We start from the raw sequence: 18,074 nt of genomic DNA, 5'->3' as shown, positions 1-18,074 counted from the left end.
TGGCATCTTTAGGATTATCTTTGTATCGTATCATGTCATCTGCAAATAGTGACAGTTTTACTTCTTTTCCAATTTGGATTCCTTTTATTTCTTTTTCTTCTTTGATTGCCATGGCTAGGACTTCCAAAACTATATTGAATAATAGTGGAGAGAGTGGACATACTTGTCTTGTTCCTGATCTTAGAGGAAATGCTTTCAGTTTTTCACCATTGAGAATGATGTTTGCTGTGGGCTTGCCATATATGGCCTTTATTATGTTGAGGTAGGTTCCCTCTACGCCCACTTTCTGGAGAGTTTTTATCATAAATGGGTGTTGAATTTTGTCAAAAGCTTTTCCTGCATCTACTGAGTTGATCATATGGTTTTCATTCTTCAGTTTTTTAATATGGTGTATCACATTGATTGATTTGCATATATTGAAGAATCCTTCCATCCCTGGGATAAATTCCACTTGATCATGGTGTATGATCCTTTTAATGTGTTGTTGGATTCTGTTTGCTAGTATTTTGTTGAGGATTTTTCCATCTATATTCATCAGTGATATTGGTCTGTAATTTTCTTTTTCTGTAGTATCTTTGTCTGGTTTTGGTATCAGGGTGATGGTGGCCTCATAGAATGAGTTTGGGAGTGATCCTTCCTCTGCAATTTTTGGAAGAGTTTGAGAAGGATGGGTGTTAGCTCTTCTCTAAATGTTTGATAGAATTCACCTATGAAGCCATCTGGTCCTGGACTTTGTTTGTTGGAAGATTTTTAATCACAGTTTCAATTTCATTCCTTGTGATTGGTCTGTTCATATTTTCTATTTCTTCCTGGTTCAGTCTTGGAAGGTTATACCTTTCTAAGAATTTGTCCATTTCTTCCAGTTTGTCCATTTTATTGGCATAGAGTTGCTTGTAGTAGCGTCTTAGGATACTTTGTATTTCGGTGGTGTCCATTGTAACTTCTCCTTTTTCATTTCTAATTTTATTGATTTGAATCCTCGTCCTCTTTTTCTTGATGAGTCTGGCTGAAGGTTTATCAATTTTGTTTATCTTCTCAAAGAACCAGCTTTTAGTTTTATTGATCTTTGCCATTGTTTTGTTTCTATGTCATTTATTTCTGCTCGGATATTTATGATTTCTTTCCTTCTACTAACTTTGGGTTTTGTTTGCTGTTCTTTCTCTAGTTCCTTTAGGTGTAAGGTTAGATTGTCTATTTGAGATTTTTCTTGTTTCTTGAGGTAGGATTGTATTGCTATAAACTTCCCTCTTAGACTGCTTTTGCTGCATCCCATAGGTTTTGGATCGTTGTGTTTTTGTTTTCATTTGTCTCTAGGTATTTTTTGATTTCCTCTTTGATTTCTTCAGTGATCTCTTGGTTATTTAGTAATGTATTGTTTAGCCTTCATGTGTTTGTGTTTTTTATGTTTTTTTCCCCTGCAATTGATTTCTAATCTCATAGCATTGTGGTCAGAAAAGATGCTTGTTATGATTTCAATTTTCTTAAATTTGCTGAGGCTTGATTTGTTGACCCAAGATGTGATCTATCGTGGAGAATGTTCCGTGTGCACTTGAGAAGAAAGTGTAATCTGCTGTTTTTGGATGGAGTGTCCTATAAATATCAATTAAATCTATCTGGTCTATTATGTCATTTAAAGCTTGTGTTTCCTTATTAATTTTCTGTCTGGATGATCTGTCCATTGGTGTAAGTGAGGTGTTAAAGTCCCCCACTATTAATGTGTTACTGTCAATTTCCTCTTTTATAGCTGTTGGCATTTGCCTTGTGTATTGAGGTGCTCCTCTGTTGGGTGCATATTTATTTAGAATTGTTATATCTTCCTCTTGGATTGATCCCTTGATCATTATGTAGTGTCCTTGCTTGTCTCTTGTAACATCCTTTATTTTAAAGTCTATTTTGTCTGATATGAGTATTGCTACTGCAGCTTTCTTTTGATTTCCATTTGCTTGGAATATCTTTTTCCATCCCCTCACTTTCAGTCTGCATACGTCCCTAGGTCTGAAGTGGGTCTCTTGTAGACAGCATATATATGGTTCTTGTTTTTGTATCCATTCAGCGAGACTGTGTCTTTTGGTTGGAGCATTTAATCCATTTACATTTAAGGTAATTATTGACATGTATGTTCCTATTACCATTTTCTTAATTGATTTGGGTTTGTTTTTGTAGGTCCTTTTCTTCTCTTGTGTTTCCTGCATAGAGAAGTTCTTTTACCATTGTTGTAGAGCTGGTTTGGTGGTGCTGAATTCTCTTATCTTTTGCTTGTCTGTAAAGCTTTTGATTTCTCCGTTGAATCTGAATGAGATCCTTGCCAGGTAGAGTAATCTTGGTTCTTCCCTTTCATCACTTTAAATATATTGTACCACTCCCTTCTGGCTTGTAGAGTTTCTGCTGAGAAATCAGCTACTAACCTTATGGGAGTTCCCTTGTATTTTATTTGTTGTTTTTCCCCTGTTGCTTTTAATAATTTTTCCTTGTCTTTAATTCTTGTGAGTTTGATTACTATGTGTCTCAGTGTGACTCTCCTTGAGTTTATCCTGCCTGGGACTCTCTGCGCTTCCTGGACTTGGGTGGCTATTTCCTTTTCTGTGTTAGGGATGTTTTTGACTATAATCTCTTCAAATGTTTTCTCAGGTCCTTTCTCTCTCTCTTCTCCTTCTGGGACCCCTATAATGTGAATGTTGGTGTGTTAATGTCATCCCAGAGGTCTCTTAGGCTGTTTTCATTTCTTTTCTTTCTTTTTTCTTTATTCTGTTCCATGGCAGTGAATTCCACCATTCTGTCTTCCAGGTCACTTATCCATTCTTCTGCCTCAGTTATTCTGCTATTGATTCCTTCTAGTGTATTCTTTGTTTCATTTATTGTATTGTTCATCTCTGTTTGTTTGCTCTTTAATTCTTCTAGTTGTTTGTCCTTTAATTATTCTAGGTCTTTGTTAAACATTTCTTGCATCTTCACGATCTTTTGCCTCCATTCTTTTTCCAAAGTCCTGGACCATCTTCACTAACATTATTCTCAATTCTTTTTCTGGAAGGTTGCCTACCTCCACTTCATTTAATTGTTTTTCTGAGGTTTTATCTTACTCATTCATCTGGTACATAGTCCTCTGCCTTTTCATCTTGTCTACCTTTCTGTGAATGTGGTTATTGTTCCACAGGCTGCAGGACTGTAGTTCTTGCTTCTGCTGTCTGCCCTCTGGTGGATGAGGTTATCTAAGAGGCTTGTGCAAGCTTCCTGATGGGAGGGACTGGTGGTGGGTAGAGCTGGGTGTTGCTCTGGTGGGTGGAGCTCAGTAAAACTTTAATCTGCTTGTCTGCTGATGGGTGGGGTTGAGTTCCCTCCCTGTTGGTTGTTTGGCCTGAGGGGACCCAGCACGGGAGGCTACAGTCTTTTTGGTGGCGCTAATGGCAGACTCCAGGAGGGCTCATGCCAAGGAGTACTTCCCAGAACTTCTCCTGCCTGTGTCCTTGTTCCCACAGTGAGCCACAGCTGCCCCCCCGCCTCTGCAGGAGACCCTCCAACACTAGCAGGTAGGTCTGGTTCAGTCTCCTATGGGGTCACTGCTCCTTCCCCCGGGTCCTAATGCACACATTACTTTGTGTGTGCCCTCCATGAGTGGAGTCTGTTTCCCCTAGTTCTGTTGAAGTCCTGCAATCAAATCCTGTTAGCCTTCAAAGTCTGATTCTCTGGGAATTCCTCCTCCCATTGCCGGACCCCCAGGTTGGGAAGCCTGACACGGGGCTCAGAACCTTTACTCCAGTTGGTGGACTTCTGTGGTATAACTGTTCTCCAGTTTGTGAGTCACCGACCCAGTGGTTATGGGATTTGATTTTATTGTGATGGCGCCCCTCCTACTGTCTCACTGCGGCTTCTCCTTTGTCTTTGGATGTGCGGTATCTTTTTTGGTGAGTTCCAGTGTCTTCCTGTCGATGATTGTTCAACAGTTAGTTTCGATTCTGGTGCTCTCGCAAGAAGGAGTGCACGTCCTTCTATTCTGCCATCTTGAACGAATCCCTACATGTATTAGTAGTTTTAATCTTTACCCAATCTTGTAGACAAAAGAGAGGATCCCTGGCTTGCCCAAGGTTGAAACAGCCAGTAATGACAGAACCAGTAATGACAGCTGGCCAGGCAGCTGGCTCCAGAGTTCATGTTCTTAACTAGCTTAAGTAGGGTTTGGCTGGATTCAGGGGTTGAAACAGTGCTGTGAGACTGCTTGGCTTGGCTTGCATCTCAGAGCTTCCTTCCTAAGGTGGGCTCCTCTGTGTGTCTCCATGGTGACAAGCCCACATGGACCTCAGACAGGTCTTCCCAACAGCTCTAGCCTAAGTCCTGGGGACTGACAGGTCTGGTCTGGGTCATGTGCCCTCTCCTAGGGCAGGGTCAGCCTCCTGAGAACACTGCAGGACTGCTACAGAAGGGAGAAAAAGTGTTTTCTCAGAGGAAGGGATGTCTACACCAAAGACCAGGGTTAATTGTGACCAAGGGTCAAAGTGAAAACCGAGTAATGGAATTCCTATGTCGAGGAAAATAATCAATAAACAATCAATAATTAGAAAAGAGTTTTATTTGCGCCAAACTGAGGACTAGCCCAGAAGCCTGGTTCCCAGATTAAGAAACTGCTCTGGAGAAGCAGGTTTTCAGCACAGTTTTATATCTTGTCAGAACAAAGAACATTAAACAAATCAGGGATACATTTCTTCAAGGTTTTAAAAAAATACCAATGCATACACATACAGCACATACAGTAATGGCCTTGGCACCTGGGAAGGGAGTCTTATCATCAAAGGAGGACTAGCATTGGCGTCCCAGGAAGAGGGGCATTTAATCTTTATTTTTAAAATGGACATTCTTTACATCTGGTCAATGTGCCCTTTTCTTTAATAATTAAAGCAGATGTACAGGGCTTCCCTGGTGGCACAGTGGTTAAGATTCTGCCTGCCAATGCACGGGACACAGGTTCAAGCCCTGGTCCAGGAAGATTCTACATGCCGCGGAGCAGCTAAGCCTGTGTGGCACAGCTACTGAGCCTGCGCTCTAGGGCCCATGAGCCACAACTACTGAGCACACATGCCACAACTACTGAAGCCCTTGCACCTAGAGGCTGTGCTCCGCAACAAGAGAAGCCACTGCAATGAGAAGCCCACACACCACAATGAAGAGTAGCCCTCGCTTTCTGCAACTAAAGAATGCCCGTGCACAGCAACGAAGACCCAACGCAGCCAAAAATAAATAAATAAATAATTTAATTAAAAAAAATAAAACAGATGTACAAAGTAGGTTTGATAGGCCAAAAACAGGCTATTTTAGTTAGCATAAAATTCTGGTTAACTCATGTAGAAGCCAGAATGATTTCCCTATATCTCAATATGTAAAAATTACTTTTATCACCTGCTATGTGCCAGGTGTTTGCAAGGCATTGGGGAGCAGCTATGACATGGTTGTAGCCCCCTGTCAACTGGGAGAGCACAAGCAAAAGGAAACTTGCAACAAAGAGTAACTGGAGGGCTTCCCTGGTGGCGCAGTTGTTGAGAGTCCACCTGCCAATGCAGGGGACACGGGTTCGTGCCCCGGTCTGGGAAGATCCCACATGCCGCGGAGTGGTTGAGCCCGTGAGCCATGGCTGCTGAGCCTGCGCGTCCTGAGCCTGTGCTCCGCAACGGGAGAGGCCACAACAGTGAGAGGCCCACGTACCGCAAAAAAAAAAAAAAAAAAAGAGTAACTGGAGCCCAAGGAGAAGGGAATAACTGATGAGGAGGTAAGCAGGAACCAAATCCAGAAAGCCTGGCAAGGCCAATTAATAACTACCACTGCTTGAACGTGCGAGGCACTAGCCTAAACAATTGGTATACACTTATCTTCACTCTGGTACCTACTGTGTCACAGATGAGGAAACTGATACTTAGAACAATGAAATAACTTGCCCAAGGAATCCAGAGTGATGGCGCCAGGATTCAATAGTCTATGAACACCTTGGATTTAACCACATTGCTAAGGGAAGGCTAGCAAAGGTCACAGTCAAATTCATTTTTCCCCCAAAAGTAATCTACAGTCAAAATGAAATTTCTTGGTTGGTAGCAAACTGATATCATACATCTATCATTTCGGTGCACAGTACACACATTGAAGAACTTATTTAATGGGCCCTAGCAATGAAGATGTGGTCATTAAATACCGGATTTTTTCCAACCTGCTTTTAAGTATCATCAATATGGTCTGCAAGAAGTGCATTTAAAATATCAGGGGGGAAAAAAAAGCTGAAAGGCATTCGGATCCAGATACAAAGGCCCTGAAACCACCAAAGGGGAAACTGATCTGACCCGAACATACTACATATGGAAACCCTGGAATGGCTGCGATGCTCTAGGGAATATTCAATTACAAGGGAGACCCAGCACTGACCTTTTTACAAGGAGACAATCAACAGAAGACTGTATTTGATGAGAGGAATTCACTTCCTGTTCACAAGGCTTCTAACCCTGTACAAGCAAAAGGAGAAGGGAGGGCAAAGACCCCAGGTGGCTTTGAAGAGATAAACCCTGGTTCTTTAGGAGTCTGAAAAGAAAAAGAAAAAAACAAAACGGGAAAAAGGAGGTATTGTGTAGAAAGGCCATATGATCCACCCAGTTGTTAAATCCTTTGCTCCAAAGGGTTTGCTACAAGGGCTGAAGAAATGATAGAAATAAACCCGTAGAAACTTGACATTCTTTTCTTGAATATTTATTGCATTTCTTCTGCAAACACTCACAACACATAGTGATATTAAAGAGTGCCTAATTCAGATTTTACTTCCTGGGTGCCTTTCTGGACTATCCATCCCTGTATTCAACCTACCTCAAGCCACTCTCCCTAGTCCCCATGTACTACAGCAGAATGAAGGGCTGCCCTTTATTCGGTGCTCTCATAACCTCATATGCAGTATCTCTGTTATGGCATTGGATGGAAATCGTCTCCACCACTAGATTCTAACTTGCCCCTGTCCTCAGCATTTTAGCAGATGTAGCTGCTCAGAAAATGTTTGTTGACTGAATTAATGAAACGCTTCCATACATTTATAAATAGTGCTTTCTACTGTACTAGGTCTCTGTGGTCAGTTTTGGCCCAGGAGCTCCTCAAGGGCAACGTCACGTCTTATCCATCTTATCTCCATTACCTCGCATGGTGCCTAACAGTTCCTAGCAGACAGTAGGTGCTCAGCAAAAGTTTGAAGGGTTAAGCACAAAATTTCTCAACATATGACACGGTAGGAAGGAGGCAAGAGAGTAGCAAACAGGGTTACTGATGGAGGAAAACTTGTGAATTAGTGACACAGTCTTTTTCAGTTTATGAGCGTGAGTGATGGGAACTGACGGATTTCTGGCAAAGTACAAACTTAGCTTTCACGTTTCTGGCTGGGGGTAATTTCTCACAAGCCGTAAGAAGGGGGCTAACATGAACCACATACGGGTGCTTCACATTTAAAACCCCAGAACAAATCCATGAGGCAGGTATAATCCCCGTTGTACAGAAGAGGAAACAGGCCCAGAAAGGTTTATTTCTTGCCTGAGCCCACCTGAGCGGTCAGCGCCAGGCCCAGACTCCACCGCAGGTTCCCGGGCCCGGCCCAGCGGTCCTTTCCTCCTCCTGGGTGACCTCTGACTCTTTCACGTCTAGCTGGGCGACTCCTGAGGAGGAGGAGGAGGAAAGAAGCTGGGGGGTGAGATGCTTTGGGCATACCGGAGCCACAGGGTTCAGGACGCAGAGCACAAAAGCAACGAAGTGCCCCCGTAGGGCCTAGCACACCCACTCGCGCGCATTCGCCGGCATCGGTAAGCTTGACCCTTCTGGGCTTCCGTAGTTCGGAACAAACTGTTTATCTCTAGACGGGGAAGGATAAATATTTTGAAATTCAAATCATGTTTCCCGATTTGAGCACTGAGACAGCAAAGCCTAACCCTCCGTACGTTCTCACGAACTAAAACTGCGAAAACAACACAGCCTCTCCTCTTCACAAAAGGAAATCCCTCCCTCCTCCGGCGAACCGAGGCCGGAAGTTCCGGTGGGCTTGACGTCACTACCGCCCAGTTTCTGGGCGGTGCTAAGATGGACGCTCTACAGGCTCGGGAGAGACTCCGGCGGAGATACCTGTTCCCGCGGGACGTGGTGGTCCAGCAGGACCGCGAGGGCTACGCCGGGCCGGGTGAGGCACCCCCCGTGGCGCGCTCCGAGTCGCGCAGAGGTTCCCAGAGGCGAGGCGCCGGACACGGCCGGCCCCGCGGGCCTCTCGCAGCCCTACCCAGTCAGGAGGGACAGGGTTTCGTTTTTTCAAGGCTTACCAAGTAGTTTTGCAAGTCGGGTATTTACTGTCGTAAAAGACCCTTAGAGATCAGGTAGCCCTGCGCATCTTGGTCTTCAGGATTCCCAGGAGAGCTGGTTTAACACCTGTTTGGCCATATCCATTAAAATAAAAAATATCCACAGATTGTATTTCTAAGAACCTAACAAAGGAGCTTACTCGTAGCAGTACACAAGGGCGTGTGTGCAAAGTCTTTCATCTCAGCTTTGCTTGTAATAGCGAACGACTGGAAACATCAAATTGTCTGTCAGCAGGGAGCTGGTTAAATACACTTGGCTGTTTATACATGACACGGCAGGCAGACTTTTATGAACCAATGTGGATGCTTTTCAAAGGGAGGCGCAGAACAACGTATGGTATGCCACCATTTGTGTTCAAACCAGATAACATGCGGTGTGTGTTCACCTGTAGATGCATAGAATATGCAAGAATTCAGTAGACGTTATTACTGGTAGCTGCTTTGGGGCTGGGGAACTGGGGTTAAGGATAAAGAGAGCGATTTCACCTTAGATCTTTTTGTCCTGTATGTTGTAAATCTTGTGTATTTATTACTTTTAAAAAGTAAACTCAGAAAACAACATGCGCAGGCATGCTGGTTTATAAATTTTGAGGGTGTCTCGCAGAATTTGTATTATGAATAAGCTTCCCAGGAATTCTGATGGTCAGCTAAAAGCTCGGGAACCTTGGCTACATACTAGTGGTTCTCACATGAACTGATAGAGAGGGCATGTCAGTCACATGGGGAACTTGTTAGACCCCATTTGACCCATTCTTTCAGATTGGGTCCCAAATGGAAGGAATTTGACTTGTCCATCACCTGTCTAAGACAAGTACCATGTTGGGACTGGACCTCCAGTGTGCCCTTTCCACTTTTGAGCTGCCCCAAAAGGTTGTGTTTGTTTAAAAAATTAAAATATGTAGTTGTAAGTAGTGTTTTTGGAAAATCAAGTCCATTTTGTGTTCTAATGTTTGCCACTTGCATTTTTCTTAATTAACAGGACTAATGACTTTCCTAGACTACATGTGAAGCATAGCATTAAAATTCCTACACTACCAGATGGCATTATTCTTTCCAAAAGACTATATAAATAAATTTGGTTGCAAAACTCATTTAGCAGCAAAACAAGTTGACTATATTGGACAGGTTTCATGGCAGGCTCCTATTAATTATTTCTAAAAATATAAACCTATTTCGGTGGTTTTACAGAAGAAATTGGTACTATCATGGGAGAGAATGTGGTTCTTAGAAAGCTCTAGGAAATTATTTTATTTGACTTAAAATAGGTGTAATTTAAAAAAAAAAGAGGAATTCCCTGGCAGTCCAGTAGTTAGGACTCCGCGCTTTCACTGCCGAGGGAGCAGGTTCAGCCCCTGGTCGGAGAACTAAGATCCTGTAAGCGGCACGGCGTGGCCAAAAAAAAGGTATAATTTTTCCTGTGACGTTAATGGTTACTTTATAAGTTGAACTCTCTGTTATTTGCAGAAACCTCTACACCTGTTGAGAAAAAGGAGAAACCTCTTCCAAGACTTAATATCCATTCTGGATTCTGGATTTTGGCATCCATTGCTGTGACCTATTATGTTGATTTCTTTCAAACCGTTAAAGAAAACTTTCACACCAGCAGGTAAGAAAACTTTATTGCTTCGTAAGTTAAACACACTTGTTTTATTTTTCACGTTTTGTGAGCCGACTTCTTCAAACGCTTAGTAGGCACCTACTCTCTGCCGGGCATGGTGTTGGAGGTGCTGGTGACGCAGAGTTGAAAAAGAGAGTGTGTGTTCTGGGCACGTACCGCAGAGTGGGTGAGGCTGGAAATTATTTCAGTGGGCTTTCTCAGCACAGGTGTTTTGTAGGATGAGGACGGTAGTGAATTTAAGAAGGACCTAATCCTTTTGTAAACCATGCAGAGAGAATGACTGAAGGTCTTTAAGAAGATCAAGTACAAGAGCATTGGGAGGAGGGAATGAGAATTGTGGTGGGTGGGAATTGGGTCTCAGAGCTCGTTTTCAGAGAATAGTTACAGCCAACAAGGTAACCACATGTACAGGCTGTGATTGAATTAGAGTTGAGGTCACTGGTGGGAGGAGTCAGGAGCTTTGAGGCAGGATGTCAAATAGTCCATCGTTCATGAGGATTGAAATCTCTTTAGTATAAAATCTAGGAGTTGACATGGAGGGGAAGGTTGTTCATCACACTCCTGATTCCTCACTGGGCATTGGAGAGTGTTCTGGAGGCCCCTAGATAACAGAAAAAGAGGGAGAGGTGTTGGTGAGCATCGGAGCTGGCATCGAGAGGGGTGATTTGCTTAAAGTGCAAGTGTAATTGTTTGGAAGTACCAGCGGGGCTAGAAAGGTGCAGACGGGACTGTTTGATCCGGTGATATCGTTGGGGGTTGGGGGACACACAGTCTCTCCCGCAGAGGCCCTCAGGAAGAGCAGTGACTGCTGGAGGGGCGCCTGAGGAGAGTGAGGGAGGAGGTGGTCCGGGGAAAGCAGGCGGGGGGTGGGGGGGCGGTGTTATGTAAACTATGGCAGGGAGAGAGCTTGTTCCCCTTCCTTATTTCCACAAGCAGGAGCTTTCCCTAAACACTCCCATCTTCTGGCCCTTCCCCTCACTGGCTTCTTCCCTGGGAGGTGCTAGACCTCCTGAAAGGGTTTGGGATGAAGAACCAGGCATGTAGCTCAGCACCTTCTTCCTCTTGGGAGCCAGCTGCCCATGGGAAGCACAGATTCTGGGCTGCTTTTCTGCACCATTGTTTTATGGGGCGACGCTGACATGAGAAGGTCTCTAGGTTTTCACTGTGACTTGAAACCCAGTGGGGAAGTCTGTCTCTTTCTGGGTTTCAGTGTGAGGAAGCATGTTGTCACCATTCACCAAAGCTGTCTTCTTTTCATAGCTATATCAGTAAAGAAGCTGACAGTTGGTCTTTATCAGTTTGGTTTCTTTGTGTCTTTCAATTGGTCTAGAACTTAGGCTGGGAAAAGAAGGGATGGTTGTTTCAGACACCATCAGTAGCACCTGCTGCTTCGTTCATGAAATATCTCATGAGAGCCTGAGATGTATCCAGTTATGGTCACAGTGATGAACAAGGCACATTTCTCACCCTCCACCAGCTCATTTTAGGCTGTGATAGATGAGTAAGTCATGTGGTGCGTACTGTTTGCGTGTGCGAGGGTATGTGCGGGATGCCATGAAGGGGCACCCAGTCCAGGCCAGCCTCAGGAGGTAGGCCTTTTTGAGGTTTCAGGAGAGATGACAGGATTTGTCCATTTGTGTCCTATGTATCCTCGTATATGAGAATACAAAGTATTCTTAGTAGTTAAAGGAGATGGTGAGGTAAGGAGTAACTCACTACACTGTAAGGTGTTTGGGGCGCCCACAGGAGTAGCGGCACACAGTAGCCCACCGGTGGTGTGTGACAGAGCCTGGACTCAGCCTCCGGACCAGGACTGGGGGGCATGAAAAGAAAGTGGGAGTCATAGGGCTGTCCTCAAAGAAGTGTCATCTTAGAGGAAAAGAGACAGAAACGCATGGCCGAAGGCTGAGGATTTTGAGTAGAGTCGTGTTGCGTTCTTGCTGAGGCCTCGGTAAGCAGCGGGGAGTTGGGGCAGCTGTGGCGGGAGGGCGCTACCCAGAGGCAGTCCGTGCAGGCTGCCTTCTGCTTTCTCGAAAAGGGTTCATTCCTCTGATTTTCCAAATCTGGCCTCCTCCCATGACCAGCAGGGGCTGGAAGGAAGGGGCTGATGAGCTTTTTCTCACACACACTGAGCCAAGTCTTCTGTGGAGTTGGAAGGAGCAAAAAGCCATTGGCCCTTGAGGGAGGACTGGAGATATTCTAGAAACAGGAGGGTTTCATTTAGAAATCTTTTACGAGAGGCAATATGAATTAACTCCTTCCAAATCGATATTCAGTATTTCAAGAAACCCAGCTTAACTTGGAGGAGTTGATGGTATCTGTTGAAATCTTTATTACTCTCACACTCAAAACTTCAGAAACAACCAGAAAGCCGCTCGCTTTCCTGTATGTTTAAAGAAAACGTCCTTTTTTGTCAGTTAGTTTATGAAAGTGTGTGTGTGTTTAAAGTCTTACTTTTTCATCCTTTTGTGTGTCTCACTCTCATCTTTACCTACCCATCTCCTATTAGATCTAGACTTTCTGCAAGCTGGGATTGAGTAACTGTGGGTCCCTCTGCCCCTTCTCCAGTTGATATTCTTCTTAGAAATAGATATTTAGTCTATTAATGTTAAGATACCTGATTTGTTAAGTGCTGTCAATTAGCACTTTTTTTTTAAACCACTTTATTTTTGTGTACATATTTGCTTAACAATCACTGAATTTCTAGTCAGCTTCAGGTATCTGAAGAGCCTTTAAAAGTAGTTTATATTGTCTAGACCCAAGGTATGCTGCACATAGTCTGGAGCAAAATTGCAAATAACATCTGTCTTAAGATAGGCATAGAAATTCTGATACAGTAAGTTAAGATGCTTCCTTTCTCTAGTGGCAGGGCTGAGTCATACCTGGCTGGTAGGCCCTGTGTTATGGGACAGGACTCAAAATTCAAATCACCTGTATTCAAAGGTAAACTTACAAAACCTTTGTCAGATACATGCACTGTCAAAAATGGGATCACTGCCATTGGTATGGTAAGCCAGCAACGATATGAGCCTATGTCACATTTCAGATGTGTCAAAAAAGATTATTTACTATTAGGCTGCAGAGGATGTAAAAGAGGATAATAGAAGGGTATTATTTTTGTCTCTACAGTTGGTTTCTGTTTGGCGGTACCTTGTTGCTTGTTAGCTTATCGATTGCATTTTACTGCATAGTCTATCTGGAATGGTATTGTGGAATTGAAGATTATGATATCAAGTATCCAACGTTGATACCTATTACAACTGCTACTTTTATTGTAGCAGGAATTTGGTAAGTTACCTTTAGAATGAAAATTTTTTTGATCAGGTAATGATGTACATGGTACAAAATTCAAGAGGGAAAAAAAAGGGAATGATGGGAAAACAGTCTTCTTGATTCCCTTTTCAGTAGTGTCTTTCTTTACTTATATATTTAGTTATTTAAAATACAAATGGTGACATGCTATATATATATATATATATATATATATATATATATATTGCATTTTGCTTTCTAAATCATTTTCATTGTGAAGTATAATACAGACACAAAAGTGGAAGAATCTAAAATATACAGCTGAATTATCATGTAGTGAGCCTTGGTGTAAACCCTAACGAGAAAGATCTGTGCCGGCCCCCTCTAACCCCTTCCATGCCCCCTCCCAGTCACTGTACCTTCATTCCTGCCCGCAGGTAAACACTGTCCCCACCTTCATGGTAACTGCTTTCTTTTGCATCTCTTATAGAAATGGGTTCATATGGTATGTATTCTTTTCCATTTGACTGTTTACATGCAACATTATGTATGATTCGTCCATATTGTGCATAACAGTTGCTCGTTTTCATTGCTGTTCAGCATTCCATCTTATAACCAACTCCCAGTTTATCTGTTCTGCTGTTGATCGCATTTGGATTGTTTCCAGTTTGGGGTTATTATGAGTGATGCTGTTAAGAACATTCTTGTGTATGTCTTGTGTGCCTGTGCGTGCTTCTGTTGGATGTATATGTACATGCATACATATATACATATCTCTAGAAGGGAAATCGTTGGCTCATCGGGTATGCAGACCTCCAACTCTAGTAAATAGTGCCAAACTGTTTTCCAGAGTGATCTTTTTTTTTTTTTAAATTGAGTTTGGAATTCTTCCATACCAGTACATACAGATGTGTCTCATTCTTTTTAACAGTTACATCATTATCACTGCATGGACATATCATGATTTATTTAACCAGCTCCCTGTTTTTTTATTCTTTCGCTGTTATAAATAATGCCACAATTAACATCATTTTTCATAAGCTAAGAGGTTCTCAATGAAAAGTTTTTTTTATGTTTATAAAAGTATTTTATAACTTGCTCATTAAAGAAAAATCTGTAAATTACAGAAAAACACAAAGGAAGTAAATCCCATGATCCTGCCAACCAGAGAGAAAACTACACTGAACATTGTGTATGGGCTTTTAGGTTTTTTCCCTCTCTTTATATTAATTGCATTTTAATTTGGGGAAAACCACACACCTTTGTACATATTCAGTTTAAATGTATTTTTTCTATTATGTATTTTCTGTAGTTGAAGTTTATGGGTGTTTGACATATGTTGCATTGTGATGCAGTTTTTTATTAACCCTTCGGTGACGAGTGTAGACAGTTGTCTTATTTTACAATTTCTTATAAGGCTAATGTCACCCCCGGAAATATTATTGTATGTTTTAGAACAGTAGGATTATAGCTATTTAAATGTCTACTTCTCAAAATATTATGTTAGTCATTAATTATCTGAAACACTTATTTAATTGACTATAATTTTCCTTTATTAACTTCTGCTGTTAAAAATTCAGTTCATAAAAATCATTGCACTTAGAAAGTGTGTTATTCTTACCTGGTGACAGGAATAGTATTTTTCTCAATGGAAAGTTTAATAGCAGCTTATAAATGATTACTTTTTCATTCTGTTTCTAGCAGAAAAATACTTTAACCGTCTTTTTTTTTTTTTTTTTTAACCCATTATAGTTTGGTAGTGTGTGAGATCGTAAAAGCAGGCTGTAGTCATTTTATTTCGTGTTCCTTTACAGATACTAATGTTAAGAGACTGAAGTGTCTGTTAAGCCAGGCCAGCTCTCGTTAGAGGAGCTTTAGTGATTCCAGTTCTGAGTACTTTGTGAAGAAATTGTGATATTTCCAATATTGGCTAAGTCACATATCTGAGAAGCATGATTTATATATAGAAAGTTACTGGCTGAATGAACTTTCCCAAACCGGGTAAAAGTGAGTCCTTTAAATCTAGATTCTGCAGTAGAATATAGTTGTGTAGAGTATAGCTATAGTTGTGAACTGTGTGGCTATTTTGTCCTTTTCTTTTCAGCTTCAATGTTGCTTTATGGCATGTGTGGTCATTTTTCACTCCACTGCTGTTGTTTACCCAGTTTATGGGGGTTGTAATGTTGATCTCACTCCTTGGATGATTTCTAAAGGTAAGATTTCTGGAATGGTATTTCTAATAATGAATGCATTTGAAAAAGTCTTTCATGATAATTTTCAGTGGACATAGCAGTAACGGACTAGTAAATTATTTCAGTCATGTTTACACGAGAGTTGTTCATCCATTGAACTCTGAGGTAGAAGGGACTGTGATCCCTTTCCATTTGCATAATTTTGTTCTAAGTGACTACTTTTTAGAGAAGGCACCCTGACCTTCCAAGATCTCATGAAGAGAGTATTTGCACCTTGCAATATGGATAAGTTCACACATTGATTCATTTTCTATTGCAGTAAACTTCCATCTACTTCTATACTGATGACTGTTGGCTAGATTGTTCTTAGTTAATGGGAATATGGGAAGAATGGGCAATTTTACCCAGTTGAGAAGAAAAATCTGTTTTCTAACTGTCCTGGCTGCCTCATAAAAATCTGATGGATGGCACACCAGCCTTTCCCTTCCATGTTATTTATAGAATTTCTGCTTCCCCAGAGACCACCGTGTCCCTGGGCCTGCTGCCTTCACAGTGGGGTCTATTTGCTAATTGTCAGATAACTCATTTATTGAATAAGTATGTGTTCAGAGTACTCACTGTACATGCTTAGGGACATGGTGAAAAAGACAGACGGTCCCTCTCTTCATGTTGCTTACGTTAGAACTTGGAGAAAATCTATTCCATATGTCAGTTTACTTACTTGTAAACTTGAATACTGAGACCCAGAGAAGTAAACTTGGAAAACTGAGGCCCAGAGAAGAAAAAGTTAATGCACTCAATTATTGGGGTGCAAAAGAAAACTGACATTTCAGCTCACAGACAGCATGTTCTCCCTTTGGAGTTTTAAAGGAAAGTCCCTATAACCAGATAAAGAAGAAATGGATGTCCTCTCATTGTTGCTAGTCTGAAAATAGCTGCTAGCACACACATGCTGATGTGCAGAGTCCCCTCCACACGTTGTGCTGTGTCTAGGACCGTTTGGACTCTCACAGTATGTCCTCTGTCCCTGTTGACCTGTCGCCACGAGAGCATTCCCTCATCTGACCCTGTCTGCTTTGAATCTCTGGCTGTTCCGTATTGAGTTTTTCCACGTGTTCAGGAGCTTTTGACTTACTGCCGACATCAACGTTTAATTGGTAACAGAGAGCCAGAGAATGTTGTAGGCAGGGAGATTGAACTGTGCTAAAATTTTTAATATTAAATCCAACAGCCTGAGATAGAATGTCTCGCTTGGGTTTTCTTTCAGGTGTAAGGGCATGTCAGTTTAAAGTGAATGATTAATATCCTGCTAGCTGAAAGCACCGCAGACATAATGGAAAAGCTACAGTGTGTTTTTGCATCTATGAAGTGAATGGTTTCCTTGGAAGAATTGTAACTTTATAGCTCTGTAGTTGAAATCAGAATAAATTATATTTCATTTGTATATTCCTAAACTCATTATCGAATTTTTCAGATTCAAAGTAGAAATATTCTATTCAAGACAGAAATAACTAATTTGCAGTGTTAATCTGTTTGGATCATTGGAGAAATTGTTGGTGTAAAAATTTAAATGAATTTTCATTAGAGATGCATAATGTACTCCCGATAGTTCAGAGAAGTTGTTCACTCTTCCATTTAAGGGTGAGCAGTTCAGTGGTTGAGATGACTGGGTGTGTATATAGAGGAATGATAGTGTCATGTGCCTTTAACACAACTTCAGCAATTCCTAATAATACCGTTTTTATAATAGCTTTGTAAGGAGGAGGACCAGTTGAAAGGATTTTGTGTTTTCCCATCACTTAAGATTTATCACTGTGTAAATTAATGGGTTTTTAGCATTTGTTTAACATATGAACTTTTAATCATCTTAAGTGCGTGTAATTTTTTTCTTAATATTTAAATAAAGTATTTCTATAACTTTCTTGTGGGTTTTGTTAATACAAACTTTGGAATTGTTTCTGTCTTCAGCTATTAGCACTTTCACTATAGAAATAAGGCTTCTTTTTAGAGAAGGCTACTCTGCTTTTCAAAGACCAATGGAAGACAGTATTTGCACTTTCAGATGCAAATATGTTTACATTAAACCTAAACATCGTAAGCACTGTGACATTTTAAGTACCTTATGTTGGTTTCTGCGCTCCCCACCCACAAGGGACTTCAGGTGATGATATGTTTCAGTCAACACTTGTGTCTGGCTCGGATCACACCCTGCAGTAGTAGTTAATCTTGACCTTGAGCAGCAGTTAGTCTTTCTCCAGCTGTGAGGCAGGAACATTATCTGTGTTGTTGGGTTGTGGATGATAAGAATAATGTTTATGAGACACCTACTACAGTGCCTGGCACACAGTAGGTGCTCACTCAATAAATGGTAATGGAGAGGGAATGAAAGACAAAGTAGATCAAAGAGCAGGAATGGGAAGAGGCAGGCATGATCGGTAAACAGAATCAAGCTCAGTTTGTGTACATATGCGTGTGAGGGTGTGTAGAGAGAGTCATTTAAAGTAAGGAGCAAAGTCAGGCGAAGGTCAGAATCAGGTGGCCAAGTCAGTCAGTGATGTGAGGGTCTAGTGCAAGGCGGAGGTTGCAAACCCAGGAGGTAGGATTAGAGGGAGCACTGATTCAGACCCTCCGGAGGGAACTTGGTGCGGGGCAAGGGACGTACCC

The 18,074-nt window shown here is 41.8% G+C and overlaps 1 protein-coding gene across 1 annotated transcript; it reads left to right on the top strand.

Moving 5' to 3' along the window:
* Positions 1-8,057: 8,057 nt before the first annotated feature.
* On the top strand, positions 8,058-17,325 carry TMEM128 (transmembrane protein 128). Its single transcript, XM_082653787.1, has 5 exons — positions 8,058-8,173; positions 9,813-9,954; positions 13,096-13,254; positions 15,323-15,431; positions 16,678-17,325. The coding sequence occupies exons 1-4, from the start codon at positions 8,077-8,079 to the stop codon at positions 15,420-15,422; spliced, it is 498 nt and encodes a 165-aa protein (XP_082509913.1). The 5' UTR covers positions 8,058-8,076; the 3' UTR covers positions 15,423-15,431; positions 16,678-17,325.
* The last annotated feature ends 749 nt before the right edge of the window (positions 17,326-18,074 follow it).

The sequence above is a fragment of the Grampus griseus genome (assembly GCF_964374135.1).
Source record: "Grampus griseus genome assembly, chromosome: 4".
NCBI lineage: Eukaryota > Metazoa > Chordata > Mammalia > Artiodactyla > Delphinidae > Grampus > Grampus griseus.
The sequence above is the reverse complement of the archived record's forward strand: the minus strand, read 5'-3'. Positions and strand labels throughout refer to the sequence as shown.

Bases quoted from the DNA above. Each gene is read 5' to 3' on its own strand.
- TMEM128 (XM_082653787.1), top strand. From the start codon at position 8,077: ATGGACGCTCTACAGGCTCGGGAGAGACTCCGGCGGAGATACCTGTTC. The intron at 9,955-13,095 runs GTAAGAAAACTT...TTGTCTCTACAG, and splicing joins GAAAACTTTCACACCAGCAG to TTGGTTTCTGTTTGGCGGTA. The intron at 13,255-15,322 runs GTAAGTTACCTT...TTTTCTTTTCAG, and splicing joins TTTATTGTAGCAGGAATTTG to CTTCAATGTTGCTTTATGGC.